At 38.8% G+C, this 19,421-nt stretch overlaps 1 protein-coding gene across 1 annotated transcript in view; it reads right to left on the reverse strand.

The window, feature by feature from the left end:
• Positions 1-7,483: 7,483 nt before the first annotated feature.
• LOC103677513 (cytochrome P450 7B1) overlaps positions 7,484-19,421 on the reverse strand; it is a 28,632-nt gene continuing 16,694 nt past the window's right edge. The window contains exons 4-5 of the mRNA XM_008706764.2: positions 16,337-16,512; positions 7,484-8,888 (exon numbers count right to left, since the gene is read on the reverse strand). Of these exons, the coding sequence (XP_008704986.2) occupies positions 8,601-8,888; positions 16,337-16,512 (464 nt within the window). The 3' untranslated portion in view covers positions 7,484-8,600. The remainder of the gene's footprint in view (positions 8,889-16,336; positions 16,513-19,421) is intronic.

The raw sequence follows: 19,421 nt of genomic DNA on the forward strand, positions 1-19,421 counted from the left end.
CCCCCCCCCCATATATAATATAATAGACAAGTAAGCCTCCAGGATGCTTGGATGGGGAGTTAGCTTTAATTATGCACACTGTGATATCATTCTCCTTACCAGCTTGGGAAAGAGTTAATTCTTTCCCAAAGAGCATAGTTGCCCTTGTCTTCTCAACCTGATTCAGAGATGCAATAAAATATGAAGCAAATTTATGATCTGTTTCAAGCATTTTATTGCTGTATTTTTAAATTCATATATGCACATATAAGAACTATGATCTGTGAATAATTTGAAATGCTATAGTAGAATGATACATTTTAGATAAAACATAACCATATCTTTATATAATTGTCTCAGATTAAAATAAAAAAGAAAAATAGATTTCTAATGTGGACCAAACTGAAAAACTAATGACAGCCATAAACTGCTAACCAACCATAAATTAACATCTTCATCAAATGCTAAAATGGTATCAGTGGTTATATAAAGCAATTATTATTTCTCCTTATAAGTTTTAGAATAAAGTTCAGGGATATTTAAAGGATCCATTATTTACGAATGCTTCACAATCTTAAAGATTTCACATTTTATTAGGAGGATGGTTGCAACTCAAATCTGCTGTGTTAATAGAGATGTTTAGAGATGAGAATTTAGATTTAAACATAAAAATGTTTCATGGCCTAAGCTCATTTTATGCATTTATTCTGCTCTGGAAATTACTGAAGAACTTGGTAGAAGGATTTCTTTGTTAAATATCTTCATCTACTCTCTGAAAAGAGAAGACAAATAATACCTTATTATAATGGGAGAGACCCAGATTATCTACCTAACTGGTTAAAACATTAAATCATGCTCTGTCTATTCAAGTAAGTACAACTACATTTGCCATGTACAGCTTCTCTGCAGCGGCATGGCCAAAATTCTGGTGTCAGGCTGAGCCTGTGCCCTCCATCTGAGACGGCCACGAAAAGAAACGATTTTCCAAACCAGGCCTCCACAGAAACATGAAGAGCCATGGAAGGGGAAAGGAAAGCTATCGCTTGAATGTCCCATGTATCAGGAATCGGGGTCAAGGAGTATTTTACTTTAATTTTTTTTTTTTTTTTGAGAAGCAGCAGGCATATATATCTTTAAAGTATAGGTTTTTCAAGACAGTGAAATTAAGTAAAATCCAGAATTACAGAACAAAGTAAGCTCTTTTTAAAATGTAGAAAAAGAAATGTTTTCCGAAAACCACACTTCCTTGGATTGTAGAGATCTGCCCAGCATACCCAATCAAATGATCTCTGCCACCCAGTTGTTGTTTACAGCAGGTTGCCCTACAGGGTAGTTATTGTGGACGAACATCTCCAAAGTTCAGGGATTAACTAAGGTCCTCAACTGGCTAAGTCCTGGGAACACTCTTATAGTTTAACTTTTTGCAAACATTGTTCAGTCTGAGGACTTTCTTCTGTAGAAATGAATGCTATTTTATAGCTTTTGGGTAAATCTAAAATTAGTTCAAAATAAAAAGTTTAAGAAATGGATACTTAATTTCAAAACACAGGGACGGTACTTTCTGTATACTTTAAGATTCATTTTTAAAAAATCCAAAAGTGATTTCAAATACTTAAAAAAATTCCATTTAAAGAATAAAACAAAGACATTTGTAAAACTTTAAATATATTGGAGAGTACTTAGAAGTTGTGAAATAAAAGTATATTTCGTTTAAACATTAAGCATAAAAGATAAAAGAATTTACTAAAAAATTTGGGTTGTCAGATAATAATGATATGTATTTTATGTTAATTGTAATGGCTTGTTCTTAGAAATAAATATTATATTCCAGAAAATGTTCTCTTGTAAACAAATAAAAATCTCAAACTAATACATGCTTTATAAGTGTTTGAATTTGATTCAATGATGAATCATTAGATATTCATACCTTTACCTGTTATATACCTGGTATTAGAGTATAGTTACCTTTACCTCTAGTTTCTTCCATAGGCACAAAATGTTATAAGGGAAATAAAATGCTTCATGAGTCTATCTCTAAACATTTACTTTCTGTGTCTGCAATATATCATATCTCTCCTTATAAAAATGAATATATTTAGGAATTGAGAACATAAACTATGCCTCAAATAATTAACAATAAACTATATCAAACCCACTTAAAATTATTCAGCATAACCCCTGAGTATTTTTTCTATCCAGCTCTATCCCGAATAGAAAATGCATATCATTACTCACATGATCACGGCTAATTCCAGACAATTAAAAATAATTTTTTTTTTAGTTCACTCAATAAATGTTTTTCAGAGTAAAACTGAAAGCAGAGATCATTATTTTATAGATTGCCCACTTAATGGCATGATTTATCCCAGCTGTTAACACTGAGCTGACTCGTCGAAACACACAGGAACACCTTTAGAGTCTGAGAGAAGTTCCTGTAAAATGTTCATGACTCCCGGAGTGTTTCTTAGAGAAGCCAAGTGTCCAGTGAAATGCTGGATGTAGTTACTGCAGGAGCCACATTCAATCCTCATCAACACCATTCTGTGGTGCTTGCTTTATCTACAGTTTGGATTTCAGCTTTATGAATAAATAGAATACTGTCCAAGCATTATTCAGCTTCATTCATGATCTGTGCTAAGTGAGCTGCAGAAGACAAAGACCACATCTAATGGGATCTCTCTTCCATTTTTTGTTCTCTCACATCTCTCCGCAGAAAGACTGCAATTATGAAGAACTGTGGTCTAGCAAGGTCGGCCTGGTTCAAATAAACTTATTAAAAAACTTATTAGTCCCTGATATGTCTTGGGTCTGTTTTTATTATTTCCTACATACATAGCTAAGTTAAATATATTGAAAAATACTCTGAGTGTAACAATGAATGTACTTTTAGGGAGGGTATCAGAATATAAGAACGTGTGTGTGTGTGTGTGTGTGTGTGTGTGTTTGGGGTGTGTGTGGGGGAAGACAGGGATGTGAGGATATTCAGACAGCAAAATTATCCTCCAAATAACTTGCTATTTTGAACCAAATCTCCTGTCACCGGAACATGTTCCTAGTAGGGAAATACACACAGTCATTCACCTGTGCTTTAAAAGTTGATTTATTGAATTATTGTTGTAAATAAAAGATAATTAAATAGGTTTACAAAGGATTTTCATTTCTTACCTAATGTCTTTTTAAGATTTGCTTCCTCACAAATCCACATATATATCATTTTAAAATCAAAAGGTAATATTAAACAAACAATTCAGAACAACAGCTTTTTATAATATACGGCACTCCTCTGACTAAAAAATATTTTTAAACGTGTTGCCAAATTATCTCCTATTTAAAATTGTGCAATAGAGTTTTTCACAAATCAAATTTATCTTACTCAACAAAAGTATTATAAACAAAATAAAGGTTTAAGCTCAGAAGTCCAAACATCATTGATCACCGAATTTAGATTAACACTATGAAGAAGACTAAGTAATAATTGCTTTAGAGAAATAGCGAGTTTTATGTGATTGCTCATTATAATTTAAAATAATGCTACAGGGAATGTAATCTTGGCTTGCTAACTTTTTCTTAATTGAGTATGTGAATATGAATACCTAATAATGCAGTTCAAGTAAATAATAGTTTGCAATATTGTGAATTTAATAGGTTAAAAACAGTGCACATTCTAAGGGCATATAATTCTTCTTTTATAATTACTGACATTCTTTAATGCTAAGATCAAAACCTAAATAATTTTTGTGCTTTGATCTTTGAAATTGGTTTTAAGATTCCACTGTTAAATTAGAAGACATTTACAGGAAATGCTACCCAAATTATTTTTTTATGAGAAAAGAAACAGAAATCATCATGTAGATTTTGAGTTGTGACCCCATTACCTTAGACGTGTGACCCCACACTTAATGATAAAATGAAGGAGATATAATTAAGTAGTGCCAGGAAAACCAAAAGAAGGCGGATGAATGTTCCCATGCAGGTTGCTTAGTAGCATGCCTTATTTAGTGGTAAACAGCTTTTTTTTTTTAAATGTCTTCAAAGCATTTAGTTTTTGCTACTGAATGCTTCATTACTATTGGTCATTGATATAAAACAATATTATTATTCATTTCCTTTAATTTGAAACTTAGGGGAGGCTGTAAAAATGAAAAGATGGGTTTTTATGATATGTAAAATAAAGTTTTTAAGAGATTTTAGAGCCTCACCTCAGTAAGGTTTGGTTTGGCTATTTTTGTCATACAATCACAATACCCGATGTATATGTTTTATTGTATGTAATTATGCACATAGTAATTTCTCATTACAGAACACCACTTCGGAGTCAGTGATGGAAGGCTAGATCTAGTGGTAAATCAGTATTTTAAAACTGTTTTAAAGAGATGAATTTATTACTTACAAGGACACTTAAAATAAATTAGTTGTGTATGTGTTGTTTTCCTAATAAACTGTGCGTTCTGGAAGAGGGGTAATCCAGCACCTAGCAACGTATCTAGAACAGAGGCAATGCTCAATAAATGTTTGATTGAATTAATGCATAATGAACTATGTAACGACTAAAAAATTATTCCCCTTAACAAATACCTAAGAACAGTTTTTAAAAGGCACAACCTTGTTAAAGTATCTCCTTTACAACTTTATGTTTGCACATTGCATTACACTTTTCAAAATGAATTCACATATCTTACTATGTTTAATCCTCATCAGGAACCCTCATGTCAAAAAGGCCTTATTATTTTTATTTTGTAAATAAGGAATTGAAGCAACGAGAGGCAAAACGACTGGTCGATGATAACAAACTAGTCATATCATAGCTGGAATCCATGTCTTTTAACTTATTTCTCCATGACATTTTTTATTCATAAACATGCTTTCATGACTAGATCTAAGACTCTCTTGTTTTGGTTCTACTGTCCATTCCTTTTATATAATATTTTCTCAACTCTTTTGTTTATTCTTATTTTCTATTCAAAATTCCTGTCCACACTTCTAATTATGAGTTAGGCAGAAATTAGGATTGAATAATCTCCTATGGTCTCTCTACTGTAACATCGCAAAAGTGTACTACTGAGACAAAGGTAAGAACATGGCGGCTTCTACTTCAGGTCATATGGTGGACTAGACGTCCTCCTAGTATAGCAAGAATGGGCTATGCTTTGTGGCAGGCAGAAGATAAAGCCTAGGGCCCGAGTTGGGCGTGTGTGTGTGAAATCCAAGACTGCCACACAAAGCCAAGAACTTGCAAAGGGAACAACCTTAGTAGGTGACCTAGAAAGAAACCTTGCTCCACAGAGCAAGACTGGGAGTAGACTTCCCTCTCTCAGCGACGGTGAAGGAAAAAACAAAACAAAACAAAATAAAACAGAACAAAACAAAACAAAAAGTCTCTCCCATCTATCCTAATTGTAGGGCCATTTTATAGCTGATTTAAGGCCAGAACCCATGTTACCTATGTATCTCCCACCCTCTATCCCCTCTCAAGCTGCAAACTTAAAGTGATGTGCATTTGATAATAACGTCAGCAGTCAGACAAAAGAAACTCAACTTCTCCCCGGAGGAATGAGTTTAAAACTTAGGTCTTAAAAAATTTCCAGAGATAAAATTCCAAGGAACATGGGCTCAATAAATAAGCCATACTGAGTAAGAGTTAAACAAACAAACTATAGAATCAGACCCACAAAACACTAATGATTTAGAAATATCAGATGCATAATATAAAATAAGTTTCTTAATATACTTGAAGAAATGGAAGAGGATATTGAAACATATGATGAAGGAAAAAAGCATCAAAAATGACAGGCAGGGGGCACCTGGGTGGCTCAGTCGGTTAAGCATCCGCCTTTGGCTCAGATCATGGTCCCAGGGTCCTGGGATGAAGCCCCATGTCAGGCTCCTGGATCGGCTGGGAGCCTGCTTCTCCCTCTCCTCGCTGCTAGTGCTCTCTCTCTCACCCTCTCTCTCTCTCAAATAAATAAATAAAATCTTAAAAAAAAAAAATGACCAAGCAGATATGAAGAACAAAAGAGAGTTCTCAAACTGAAAATGTAATCACTGAACTTAGCAAATTCAGTGGGATCAGAAACACTGAAAGCTGACAAGTTGGCAGCTTTCCTGGCTCAAAATCAACCCACAGAAGGGAGAGGGTCGTAAGGACCTGAGGATAGAACATAACAAATCTAGAACATCTCAGGGGGAGCGAAGGCAGTCATAGACCGCGTGTGTGTGTGTGTGTGTGTGTGTGTATGCACACATGTGCACGCTACAGGGGTTGAGGACAGTGCTTGTGGCAGCCCAGGGTAGAGGATGGTGGACACGGCAGTGGGAGGATAGGTAGGGGAGGAGACTGTAGTTCTTGCTTAGGCTTCTCCCCCTAATTAAATATCCAATGGATACAGTTTCCATTATGGGGTGAAGATATCATTAAAACATGGTGGGTGCTTGTTGTGGCATAGCAGTTAGAAACAACAGATTAAATATATATGTATATATGTATATATATATATATATATAAAGTAATATGTATGTATCTTTTAAAACATGGAGCTTAATAAGAAAGTTAAGAAGGATCTCATATATAGAAAATAAGTTTATGCAAATTAACATGCACATAGGTAATATGTTTTATAAAAATATATACTTATGAAAAGATAAATATCAAACACATTAAGATGTTTGCCTATGATGGGGAGGAGTATAATGGCGAAGATTAGGGATAAGATAGAATAAGTAGATAAAGCCAGAGGGGCCTTGCCTGGACAAATCATAATCATGTACCATGAACTAAAAAGCATAAGGAGTATGATTACTCAATCCTATGAAGTTAAATAAAAAGAAAGAAACAAACTCCATGGATGAGATAAAGAGCAGGTCATGGTATAGAGACTAAACTGACAGTGAGATCTAAACAAATTACCTAGAATGTAAAATAGAGGTAGAAAATATGGGAAGGAAAGGTCCAACAACATGGGGTGTAGAGTGAGAGGATCTAATAGGGTCTGGGAGAGGTACGACTCCGAGGTTCTGGCGAAGAATATTTCCTACCTGATGAAAGACACACATTCTCAGACTCAAGAAGCATGGTGACATGCAAGTGTGATAAACAGAGACTAAGAACATCAAAGACAAAAAGAACACGTTGGCCCTATCAGAAAGAAGAGGCAGACTGCCCTCTGAAGAGTTAAACTAATGGCTAACCTCTTGATAGCAACAATGGAAGCCGTAAGAACACGTAGTCCCTTCAGAGTGCTGGGAGGAAATAGATTTGTGCGCACAGCAAAATCATCTTTCAAGAACAAGGGCAAAACAAAGACATCTCCAACCAACCAAAACCAGTTTAGACGGCAGAGCCTCATGAAGAAATGTTTAGAGCCTGTACTTCAAGAAGGAGACTATACATGCTAGACCACCTGTTTATTATTATTGTAAGTATTTTATAATATTACTTTAAAAATCAATTTCCTTTTTAAAAACAATAGCACGATGCTGAAATCATAGACGTTCCAGTCCACGCAACACAAATTAAGTGAATTTTATTACCTGCTTTTCCTATTTAAATACAGTTGCACCCTTTAGGTCAGACGCCAAATAATCACCAGGTAAGCTGAAATTAGAAAGCTTTGAATCACGGACACAATGCTGCACTGTGGCATAAAAAGTTATATTGCATTACATAATGGTGTAACTCAAAAGAATACACATAAACTCCAAGTCCAAAAGGTGATGTGTCAAGAACAAATACCGCGATCTGGTTTCTCAGTTTATCTAAATGGAAGAATTTAGGAAAGAGTTCACTGTAATACTGGTATAACCCTCAGAGTTTGCACTAAAACCAAATCCTACCATAAATCCTGTCATGATTTTAACATTTGCTCTTAACAACAAACCTAATACTAGCGTCTCGGGAAAATGCTGAATATATAATAGGTTTTGTGTGTTCTTATACGCTAAATCTTCTCAGCATCTAACTTAAAATGAGTGGTCTTACATAACAAGAAATTTTGTTGCATTGAGCCATAGTATACAAGAATATACATAGTAATAAAGAACACTTATGGATGATTAAATATTGAAGTGAAGCTGGAGCATTTAATCTACTGCAAAACTCATTTAAGGCAAACGTACCCAGGCGATATAGACATTATTGATATTACACTTGAAGGGAACATTTTCATCCAGTTTATCTCATGAAAATTTAATTTCCTTCTTCTCTGAGAATTTTGAATTTGTTAGACTGTGTCCATTTCCAGCACAAATTTCCACTAGTACATAAACTGTGATTTTACATATTAGAAAAGAATCTGAGTGACTTAAAAAAAAAATCCCACGGTGCCAAATTTATTGTGGTACATTTACCATGATGAGCAAAAATCACAATATGTAGAAAAACATAAAAAAGCTATTTTGAGTTTATCATTATGCTGATTTTGATGTCTATTTTCATGTCGACATCCTATTTTAGTTTATGATGGGTTTTGTGACCAAGTACGAACTGGATTGATCACAGGTCAAATATAAATTATCACTTTTTAAACAAACAAGGCGATTATATTTGCAGAAATTCAAAACAAATAGATGAGCCGAGGACATTTAGGTTAGTTCAGACAGATTTCTTCTCTTTCTTTCTCGCTTCTCTAAGATTTTACTTTGTACTTAAATAAAACATCTGAAGCTGGATGCTGAATACCAAACAAAAGGCGACTGTAGTTTGCTTCCATAGGGTTATCATCAATTATTTCTAAATCAAAATAAGTTAAAAGTACAACCAATAATTGCTTTACTTCAACAATTGCCAAAAATCGGCCTGGACATTTGCTGGCTCCGAATCCAAACGGCAGTAGGTAATACTTCAGCTTTTTCCCGTTTTTGAAAAAGGCGGTTTTCTTCTTACCGTCTTCTACAAAACGATCAAATCTAAACTCCTGTGGAGAAGAGACAAGGAGTGTTAAAGTGCAAAATTTACATGAAATAGTTGGAGGTCAGGTCCAGGAACTCTCTAGGTCTGTCTGAAAAGGCTCCTTTTAATCCTGCAAATGCCAGAGAGTAAAACTTGACTGGGTGCAAATTATGGATGAACTTTCAAACAAACTCAAATGCTAGTAGGAAATGACTTCTCCCTTATCAGAGTGAAATGCATATACCTATATGGCTCTTTTTCCTAATTTGCATCTCTCTCTTATGCTGAGTTTCCTACGTAGATATAGTCTCTGTATTTTTGTTCCCTAAGATGGTCCCACTTAGTGGACTGATTATGGGTACAAGGTAAGGGTTCCTGCACGGCCACCACTGTTACTGTGGGAAAGTGACTTCTATTGGCCACCGGAGCTGCCTGATAAGCTTTCTCTACTCCTTCTTCATCAGTTCCCAATGGATGAGGACTTCAACCTAAGATTCAGTGCTTACACTTGGGTTAAATAGAGATAAAATGAAATTTGAATTTCACATGAAGCACCAGAGAGGAACTAAGCCACAAAATCCCTCTTGCTTGTTTTTTTGATGTTGTACTGAATTTCTCCTAGCGTGGTGCTATTACAATGCACCCTCTTTGGGCTAACTCTAGGGTGGCACGTATTTCCGGTATGTTTTCATAAATAAGTTACATTAATTGTTACAGAAAATTATGGAACTGGTTTACCTAGGGTGTTTAGCCTGGAATTAATTTACTCTCACTTGAGTTTCTGAGAAGAAACTGAGTGACCTTATTTCAGCCCATGGTGAATTAAGCCATTGATTAAATTAATGCACGTGGCATGCATGAAAATGACCAAGTATTTCCTATACTTGGTGCTCATTAGCATTAGACCTGCTCAGCACACAGCTCTGATATGAACTACATGAAGTCAGAGGCAAGGAAGCAGGTCAGATTGAAAGCATTTCATGTTACAGCGAAAGCCCTACAATAGGCGGACAGATTCTGAATCCATCACAAATGATCTAATTTTCTCACTCAATATGAATGCCATCAAGATAATTTCCTTTAAAAGTACTGGGCTTGTCTTCTTTTACCTAGATACCTATTTTGATAAATAGTCATGGTTGGAAAGCACACTTTTGGTGGTGTCAATTCCCCTCCAACTTGCAAGTTGGTGCCATCATAATGGCCAAAGTAATCTGCATGAGAACACAAGCATTCCCCCTGCCCCAGACAGTTCTGGAATGTATCTGAATAGGATCTAACCAGTGCTAACCTGTCCCTCCCTATAGTAACGCACTAGGACACTCTTGTTGACATGCACTTTGCTCCTGGAGATAGAGTACAATATGGTACTCCCTCCTGATGACCTTTTTCCATGACTGGGGCCCAAGTCTGCTTGCCTGAGTTTAGGACTGCTGCTTCCTCCTTCTCACTGACCAACCTGAGGAGAGAACACTCCACAGGAGCTCCTCACCTAGCCAAGTCAGTTCAAGTTAACGGACTCATGAAATGATTTGTTGGAGAAAGATCTCACTATAGCCACACTATTTAAGCCAGGAAATACAAAAGGAGAACTTGACTTGGGTTATGACTTCATAGTGTCCTGACTTCATAAATCAGCCAACCATTGCTTTACTTCACGGCTCTCCTGTTCTTCTTTGTGAAAGTGAATGTGCTGCTCTCTAAGAGGCTGGTGGGATAAATGCATGATTCTCCCCCATCCCAGTGACCTGCAGGTAGTGTTCATATCCAATTCCCTCAAATTTCTACTCAGTCAGGGGCGCCTGGGTGGCTCAGTCATTCAGTGGCTGCCTTTGGCTCAGGTCCGACCCCCAGGGCCCTAGGATTGAGCCCCGCGTGATCAGCAGGGAGCCTGCTTCTCGCTCTCCCTCTGCTGCTCCCCCTGCTTGTGCTCCCTCTCTCACTCTCTCTGTCACATAAATAAATAAAACCTTTAAGAAAACCAAACCAAACAAAAAATTCTGCTCAATCAGCAATGTCACTCCTCTAGTTTTCCACCTCCTTCTATTCCATTTCCTCATTGTAAACATCCTAGAAATTCCTACTAGTTGTTTCTATTATGCAACAAGAACAGGAAAGGCCAACTTCTTTTGCGCTGTTACTACCATCAAGCTCAAAGGGCACGTGGGCCTAAATGTATTTTTGAGTTAAAATTTACTTTCAGTTTGTTTTCCATGGTCAGTGTATGCAGACCTGGAGCAGAAACCAGTATCAGGACAGGCCTGTGGCAGAGGCTACGGAGGTGGTCTGGTTTTTGCCAAGAAGAGAAGGGGCGTAATAGTCTCAGCTGTGGGATTCTGGGGTCACAGTGACATAGAAGAAAGTGTTAGGAGCTCAAGATGCACACATTCATTTGGAGTCAACATTCACATTGACATAAACTCTTTGCAGTCACCCAACGGCTCAGCACTTTGCAACTAAAAACGGTCAATTAAATGCCATCATATGAGGTGGGCGAGAATAGAGAAATCACGAAAGAAAGGGTACGACACTGTAACTCCCCATTCCTCCTCTCATAATTCTTGTGGTTGACTTCTGAACATCTTTCTTCTGCTGAAGTTTGTCTGGGCACCCATCACGGTAATCACACTGCTCTGGCCTCTGCTTCAGGATAGGTGTGTGAACCAATCTCGTCACGTTACAGAGGAAGCGTCTGCGAGGACATCTGATAGAACTTCCGTTCTTGTGAACAAAGCAAAACAAACAAACAAATGGCTAACCACCCCTTCTCCTCTGGACTTAGTTGGGTGTGAATCTGATGCCTGCAGCTGCTGTGGCCGCCAGGTTGAAGGCGGAGCGAGCCCACAGAAGGAGGCAGAGCCAAGAAATCCCAGGAGATCGGAGTTGTCACAGTGTCTTATTTATCTCTGTATTTTCCAAGCACCCAACATGGTGCTATGTACATAGTAGAGGCTCCATATACATTTGTTGAATTAATGAATAAATACATGACAATAAAGTATATTTTAAAAGCAATCGTCAGGCTTTTGAAGAAAACACAGATATTGAATGAGTAAATAAACATGTAGAGAATGAAGCGTAGATGAATATTCAGCCATCATAAATAGAGAATGGTATAATATTTAGCCCTAGAAATCGAGACTGGATGCGTGATACAATTTTCGGATAGAACAGAGTTTTGGTACAAGTGACTAGGAGCACTGAACACCCTAATTTGTGTGCTCCAATTATTGCGTTTAGTTCAGTATAAGAGATTTTTTGGGAGCACTTCCTGTATGTGAAACATCGAAGTTAAAAAGGCATTAAAACGTAGTTTTGTTGAGGTAGGTGACGTACAATATAAACAGGTTTCCTATTCTCTCCATTATCATTTTGCGTGTAGGAATCCAGATTAGAGAAGAGATACGGGATTCCTAAAATAAGAACTGTCAGTGTTTTGAGTGGACAACTAGGGGGCTACGCTCTTGCCCTGGGTTTACAATCAGCCCTCCTGGGAGCAAGATGACAGAGCTCCTTTTTATCTGCATGACTTAGGTTCCAATTCGTTTGTACCAGCTCGAGAGTGTGTGCACATCTCCCAGCTCTGCGTTTGGGTCTTCATGTGAGTCACATGAAATCAGCCACGTGGGAGTATTTAAACCACAAAAATGGACAAAATCAGGGCTTTTCAGAGGGCTGTTTTACCAGCACGCTGCTGGTTCCAACATAGCGGGTACGAAGGCCAATTTACTGGGATGGCAGAAACCCTCTCAACACGAAGCACTTAGCTCTGAGAACACAGCCGTGTGATAAGGCCAATTCCCTAAGCTCTAAGCTCTTAAAGACAAGGACCTTCTGTGCCCCCCTCCCCCATTATGCCCATCAAAGTGCTTTTTGGATAACAGATGCTCAGTATACATTTGGTTTCTTGAAGTAGACTGGTGGCATGATTTCTATTCCAATTTGAGGTACAGACCAAAAATTAGAGTATTTCCTCATTTGTTATGACTAGCATATTTGTAGAACAGTGACAATAATCAGACTAATATTGATACAACAGTTTTTATAGTGATTTCAAATTTATTCAAGGGCTTTCAAATTCGTTTTATCATTTTAGAATCCCTACACGGCTGACAAGTTAGATAGGGCAGACTTGCATGAGGTTAAATAAGGTCTTTCAGCTTCCCAGCTTTCGGGAGTGCTCTGATGGCTTTGTAACTACTTTGTTGTTCCCTGTGTCCTTACTTTAGGAGGCTACATGGCTGTGATAAAGTGTTACCACCTTAAAAGTTCGCTGTTTCTTCCCTATGGCTCAGCAGTGTTTCCAGGCTTCCCTTTGTACCTTACCACCTCTGGCCACAGAAGAACCAGCCAATAGAGTTGCTCCCCTCCATAGCTCCGGGTTGGGAGGCTGCATTTTGGCAGAAAGGAAATCATCACTGATTATTTGAGTGCCAGTTGCTTGAATTCTGGCTAATGATAGATGTAAATTTGAGGAAGCCTTCAGAAAAATTTAGAAAGCTGTCTATTCCTAAATTATCTCAGCTCTTTTGAATGGCATTTAGACCAACAAAGAGAGGGAAAGGAAAATTGAGGAGGGGTGTTTCCTGGGCTCTCTCTCATTGTCTTCAATATTAGTTGCCAATTTATTTCCCATGCAGGCAAGAGCCACCTAAGTGGCTAATATTACAATAAACTAAGCAACCAATATTCAAAAAAAGAATAATTCTTCACCCAGAAGTTACATGTTAGTAGCTTGTAGACTCGGGTAAGTCCCCAAACGCTTTTTGCTTAGCCCATGTTGTGTTTTTAAACATTATTTTCCCAAACATTTAAAAATTCTAAAGTTGACCCCAAAATCTGTTTTCTGAGTTTTTATTGATTGATTGATTTTTAATTGCTCAGCCAGGCTTGGCCTACGTGCCTGTGAGAGCTGAAGGCTAATTCAAAAGTAGCCAAATGGTCAGATACCTCTGCGCTTTCCTTTCCCCATAGTTTTTACCACTCCTGATGGTATTGTTACATTCACACACAAGCCACTTCATCCATTTGTTCTAGTTAGGCCCAGGACATATTTGAATATGCAATATTGATGGTGATTTAAAATTCTAATTGAAGTGTATTTTCACTTTCAGAACATTCATCCATTCCAGCATCCCCTTATTTACTCACCCTGTGAACGCCCTCGTGTGCTAGGCATTGACAATGCAGAGAAGGCAGTGAGTGAGGTGGTCTTTCCCCTTCTGGAGCTTATGGCATATGGGAGCACAGACAAACAAACAAGTCATTGGAAACCCACAGGTGATATGCACTATAACAAAGGTACAACAGGCCATGGAGTGGGCACTGGCAAATTCTCTGAGGAACGAGGTGGGAATCAGGAACACTGCTAAAGAAGAGGTGATCAAGGGTGATTCTTGTGGAGTACTCTCTCTGGAACCTCTTGAGTGGACAAGTAAGGAGGAACATTCTAGAAATAGAGAGATGTGTGCAGGAAGACCATGGACTTTTTTCAGAATGTGATAGTCTAGAGTCTCTTGGGCTTGAATATCCTGAAATCACGCCTCGTTGGGTTGGGAGAACTATGTCCTGCGAAAGCTCTTCAGTCTCTGTGTCCTCCAAGAAGAGCTGTACTTATATCTGGAGCTAGTCTTCACATTTCTGGACTAACAGCTATTGTCTGTTTTCTATATCTAAGGCCTGGTCTTCCCATTCAAGGTCTATAGGGCACAAAAGATAGGCAGTGCGGAATATGAGCCTGTGAAGAGCTCCTGGCTCAGTGCTCTCAGTGACAAATGGCCAAGGACAGAATTTCCCAGGATTTCCTTCTCTTTTTTACTGTCAGTGGATGGTGGTTTCAGATGGGCATCTGTTCTATGAACATCTATAGCGTCTGATTGTCATCCTAAGTTGGTAAAAATGACAGGAATAAATCTATATGCCTGTTAGCGGTAGGTGCTCAGTAAATGTTTATAGAATAAATGATTATGAAAGACCTTGCCAAATCGTATAAAAATGGCTCTGAACCATGTCATATTCTTCTGTGACAATAATGATCAGCATTCCACAACTAATTTCAAGAAAACAATGTCGGCAAAAAGTTAGCTAGTTAATTTTGGAGACCAAAGAACAGTACCGCAAAAACAGCGGTAATTTGGTAAACGTTTATTGTATATTTGCTGATAACTTTAATGTTGATTTTACTATCATGATATGAATGGTAAACTTAATGACTAGTGGAATAGTCACATAATGAAACTAATAAACAGAAGTTAAATAAATAAAAAAATTTAGATAGAAATAAAACTTAAAATTTAAAATATTTTTCAAATATTAGTTCTTATTTGCCCTATTTATTGAATATCTATGTGTGGAATATTTTTTTTTTATATTTACAAATGTGGAGACAAAGCCAGTTGTATGCAGAATGTTCCTTCACTAATACCCTACTTCTGATTTGCTATCACCATACATATAATGCCTCTTCTTGTGAAACACATAGAAACCATATGCATACTTTCCTCCTCACTTAAAAAGTTTTGCCTTTGCTGATGAAATAGATGCAAATTTTCTCATTATGTTTGGAGTCTGTCCTCTTCTTATTAATTTCCAAAATTCAACACTATTTTAATCCAGCCTGGCTGCAAAACGTCTAACTTAGAAGTGGTTTAAAAGTGATCCAGCTACGAACCGCTCAAAAAGAGCACAGAGGTTTACCTTTGGAAAAATAGCATTTTATATACAAAAACCATTGTAGCCACAACAGTGCTTCATGAGACACACAGGCAGAACATGACTGCATTCAATTTGCATGCAGGTGGTGAACCTCTGAAGTGGTATTAAGGGATGGGCCTGGGTGGATTAATTTCCAGTCTTTGATATTCATTAACTCCAGCTTCAGAAAAAATACAAGGAGATGACACAATTACCCTCAGAGCTTCACCCGTGAGCAGCAGCTTTACAATCTCAGGTTCATAATGCCATCCTGATTGATCAAAAAGGGGCATACACCTTTGGTCAGAGGTGAAAAAGTATACGGGCTTAACGACGGCAATGATGGTGTTTGATTTGGGGACCGTCAATCCCACTCTAGAAACACTTAGCAAAACAGTCATCATTCTTTATTCTCTAAGCCACCTGTCAATAGCTGGCCCTCCATGGTTTTCAGTAATTCTCTGCCAAGCAAAACCTATTTTTGGCCTAAAGGTAATGACGGCCAAGGTACAATGCTCATATCATTTGAAGAAGCCAGCATTTAGTCTCATCGTTCTATTTCTATTTATAGACCGCAAAACCTTTGAAGAGAGATCCTTAGGAAACACTTCAGTAAGTAGGAACATTTTCCCATTGGAAGGCAGGACAGAGGTCATCAAGCCGTCTCAAATTCCTTCTGGAACAAGGTGGCAGAAGGAAGCTACAGAAAGACAGTGTGAGGGGGAGGAATGAGCTTGCAGTTATCTAAGAAGTAGCAACGACCGCCTGACGCTTGTTTACCTCTGGAGCTTCAAAGATTTCCGGGTCATGATGTATGGCTGGAGGAAAGATGGCTACCAAGTCCCCCTTTCGCAAACAGTAGTCCTGCGTCTCTGAATGCAGAGTCAAATCCTCTTGAACAAAACGAATGATGCTTGAAAATGAGCATAGTCGTAAAACCTCGAGAACGGTGCTTTCTGAAGGACACAAGCAAGCAACAGCTTATTAAAATATGACTGCTCCTGCACAGTGCTGTCCATCTGCCATTAAGCTCATTACCAATAGCTTTGATTGAAAAGGGAACCCTCTCCTAATCAGTTCCGTTGAGCACCAAGGGGGAGCCGTGGTGGTCTTGGACCACCAGAGCAAGGAGGAGGCGGGGGAGACGGCTGTGACCTGGCCCCAGTCACAGACAGAAAGCTGCTGTGCTGTACTTGGGCTGAAGTCATTAGCTGGGATTTTTGTAGGAAGGAAAGGTTTGCAAGAGAGAAATGCTGTGTGATAGGCATAGCCATTGGGCATTAAACCCATCTCCCAGCCGAAGAACACTGCTGGTGGGTTATTTCACCACCCTTCAGAACAGCTACATCTTTAAAGCCAGGCTTAGGCATTAATAACCACTTAGGCAGTTAATAGTAAAGTAATTGTAGTAGTGCTTTCTGCGATGGCCTAACACTTAATTTCTTTTATGCTAGCTGTAAATAAAATGTGGGTCAGCATTTGTTGGAAAAATTTCAAAGAAAAAAAGGCTTTCACAGGATTCAGAAGAAAACCATATTTTCCTCAGCATCCAGGGAAAATAACAGCCACCGTCATAACCTGGAAGATTCCAGAAGCTGAATGTCCTTGCTTTCCCAGTGGCCTTCACCTTTTGCTCCTAGCACGACAGATTTTATGGCTAATTTCCGGCAATTTATCCTGGCAGTTTGAGGAGGAATTCCTTTGGGAATAATATGCATAATTTGCATAAATCATTCTGATAGCATGCATATCAGCATGTAGCTCCTGTCTAGGTCTGCATCTCTGCCTTCATAATCAAAACTGACTATGTTTTCACCAGCGTGAATGGGGCCTAGAATATAAAGCTTGATTCTTTCTAATCAGCAATGTGAAAAAGAGCTCCAAATCGAGCGGTTTTTCCCCTTTCACATGGTAACAAATGGTTGTGTTTATGGCTTGCAATTTAGAATCACACACACACACACACACACACACACATACACACCCTACTTTCTTAGTATTCAGCAAAGCTCAGAAACACAGAGTACTCAATTATTCGATTATAGCAGTGCACTGGTCAGGGAGGGCTTGCATCAGCCAAAAAAGAAAAATAAATGCTATTTCACTAAAACTGAAATCTACGCACAGCTTGCACAGGGATATCAAGTAGCTTTGGGTGCCTTCTCCCAGGACATTTCTGCCCCAGCGTGCCTTTGTCTAAAGAAATGAGGCTGCGGTCCCCTCCGTGTGGCCAGTGTGTGATTCAATGTGACGTACAGTGAGGCTGTGCATATTCCTTTGGACTGCCTTCATTATTATAATCAGGCAGAGTCAAATCGGTTTGTTGGTGATGAGGCCAGAAGAGAACTTTGGTTTCGGAACATGGACTCCACTGCAGATAGCCACAAGGCAGCTGACACGACGGATTTCAGCTGGCAGGACACCAGTGACCAACATTTCTGCTGTGCAAGGCGAGGGTCGGCTTCCCATGTAGTGCTGCTGGCTCTGCTAGCTCACCAATGGCACAGCATCATTTTTGCTTGTGGTGTGAAATGGTAGCTGACATGTGCAGCAGTGCTGTTCCCCCAAGTCCAGTAGGGGTGTGGGAAGAAGCGATACAAAAGCAAAATCATCGTGGGGTGGCTCTGTGACGGGGCGGGCATTTACCAGTCCGAACAACACGGTCCCATCTGATTGGCCGACGGGCTCGAGGGAAGCATGGCAGCTTGTGCCCACTGCGGGATCGCAGATGACAATTGGGCAAGCATATCTTATGCAGAAGTTAATCACAATAATGGAGCACAAAGTGTGGCTTAGCGGTCAGATCGCAAATGACAAATCTGTTTTACCTTCCAGGACCGGTTATGTGTGCAAGACGATGTTGGCTCTCGCTCTGAGCGATCATGCCGATAATCATTAGATGACAAAAGTAATGAGTTGCATTATTATCAACAATGGAGAGGGGGGCTTCCGTGGCTCTCTGCGTTACAACATACAGACACAAAAGCCAGCAGCTTTTCCACCAGCCCCAGTAAGAGCGCGGGCAGAGCTATATGTTGAGAAGAATGACAACTGCACAATAAAAAAAATTGCAGCCTCTACTTGTAGTTGTCATAGTTGAGCAGACACCAGCCAGTGCCACTGACAGACCAGCTGGGCCCTGGGAGGACTTCCATGCTGCACCAGGAGGCACAGTAAATTATCCTGCGCGGTGAGCAACATCTGTTTCTGCGCGAGTGCCGAACAAACAAGGCAATTTAAAACATACCAAGGGATAACCAAGCAACAAATGAACATGACCCTCATTTTTCCCCCCTTCTCACACACGAGGTGTTAAACTTCATTGTGCAAGCACTCCACGAAAGAGAGGCCAGGTTGGTATTTGATAAGGTGTTGTCAGAGAGATTTTACATATTTCCAAAATGGAAAGAAAAAGCTTATAGTATTGTTATTCTTAGAATCTTCCTTCCCCCTGCTATCTTCATTTCTTTTATACCAAAGCTAGCACTCAGTTCTCAATTCGCTCTAGAATTAAAAAAAAAAAAAACTTTCCATATACTTATAAATATTCAGTCTTTAAACCTAATTTGCTATACTTAGTTCACATGCCTTCAAGCATTTGTCTTCCAATTTCCACTGAATAAATGCGTACTAATGAGAACTAGAGCAAGCTGCTGAGGCAGAGCTGGGTGACTTGGGTCTGGCCTGCCACCAGCTTGTGATAGGCGGGCAAATTGAGTTAAAATGAAAAGTCTTGTCAGCTGAAATTCAACATGGTAGCCAAACAGCAAGCTGTCAATCATCCAGCCAAAACAAGGGACTGTAGGTAATAAAAGGTCATTGTGATCATTAGTGCACTTGGCTTTCATATGCAAGTTAATTTTAA

The sequence above is a fragment of the Ursus maritimus genome, unplaced genomic scaffold (assembly GCF_017311325.1).
Source record: "Ursus maritimus isolate PB19 unplaced genomic scaffold, ASM1731132v1 scaffold_9, whole genome shotgun sequence".
NCBI lineage: Eukaryota > Metazoa > Chordata > Mammalia > Carnivora > Ursidae > Ursus > Ursus maritimus.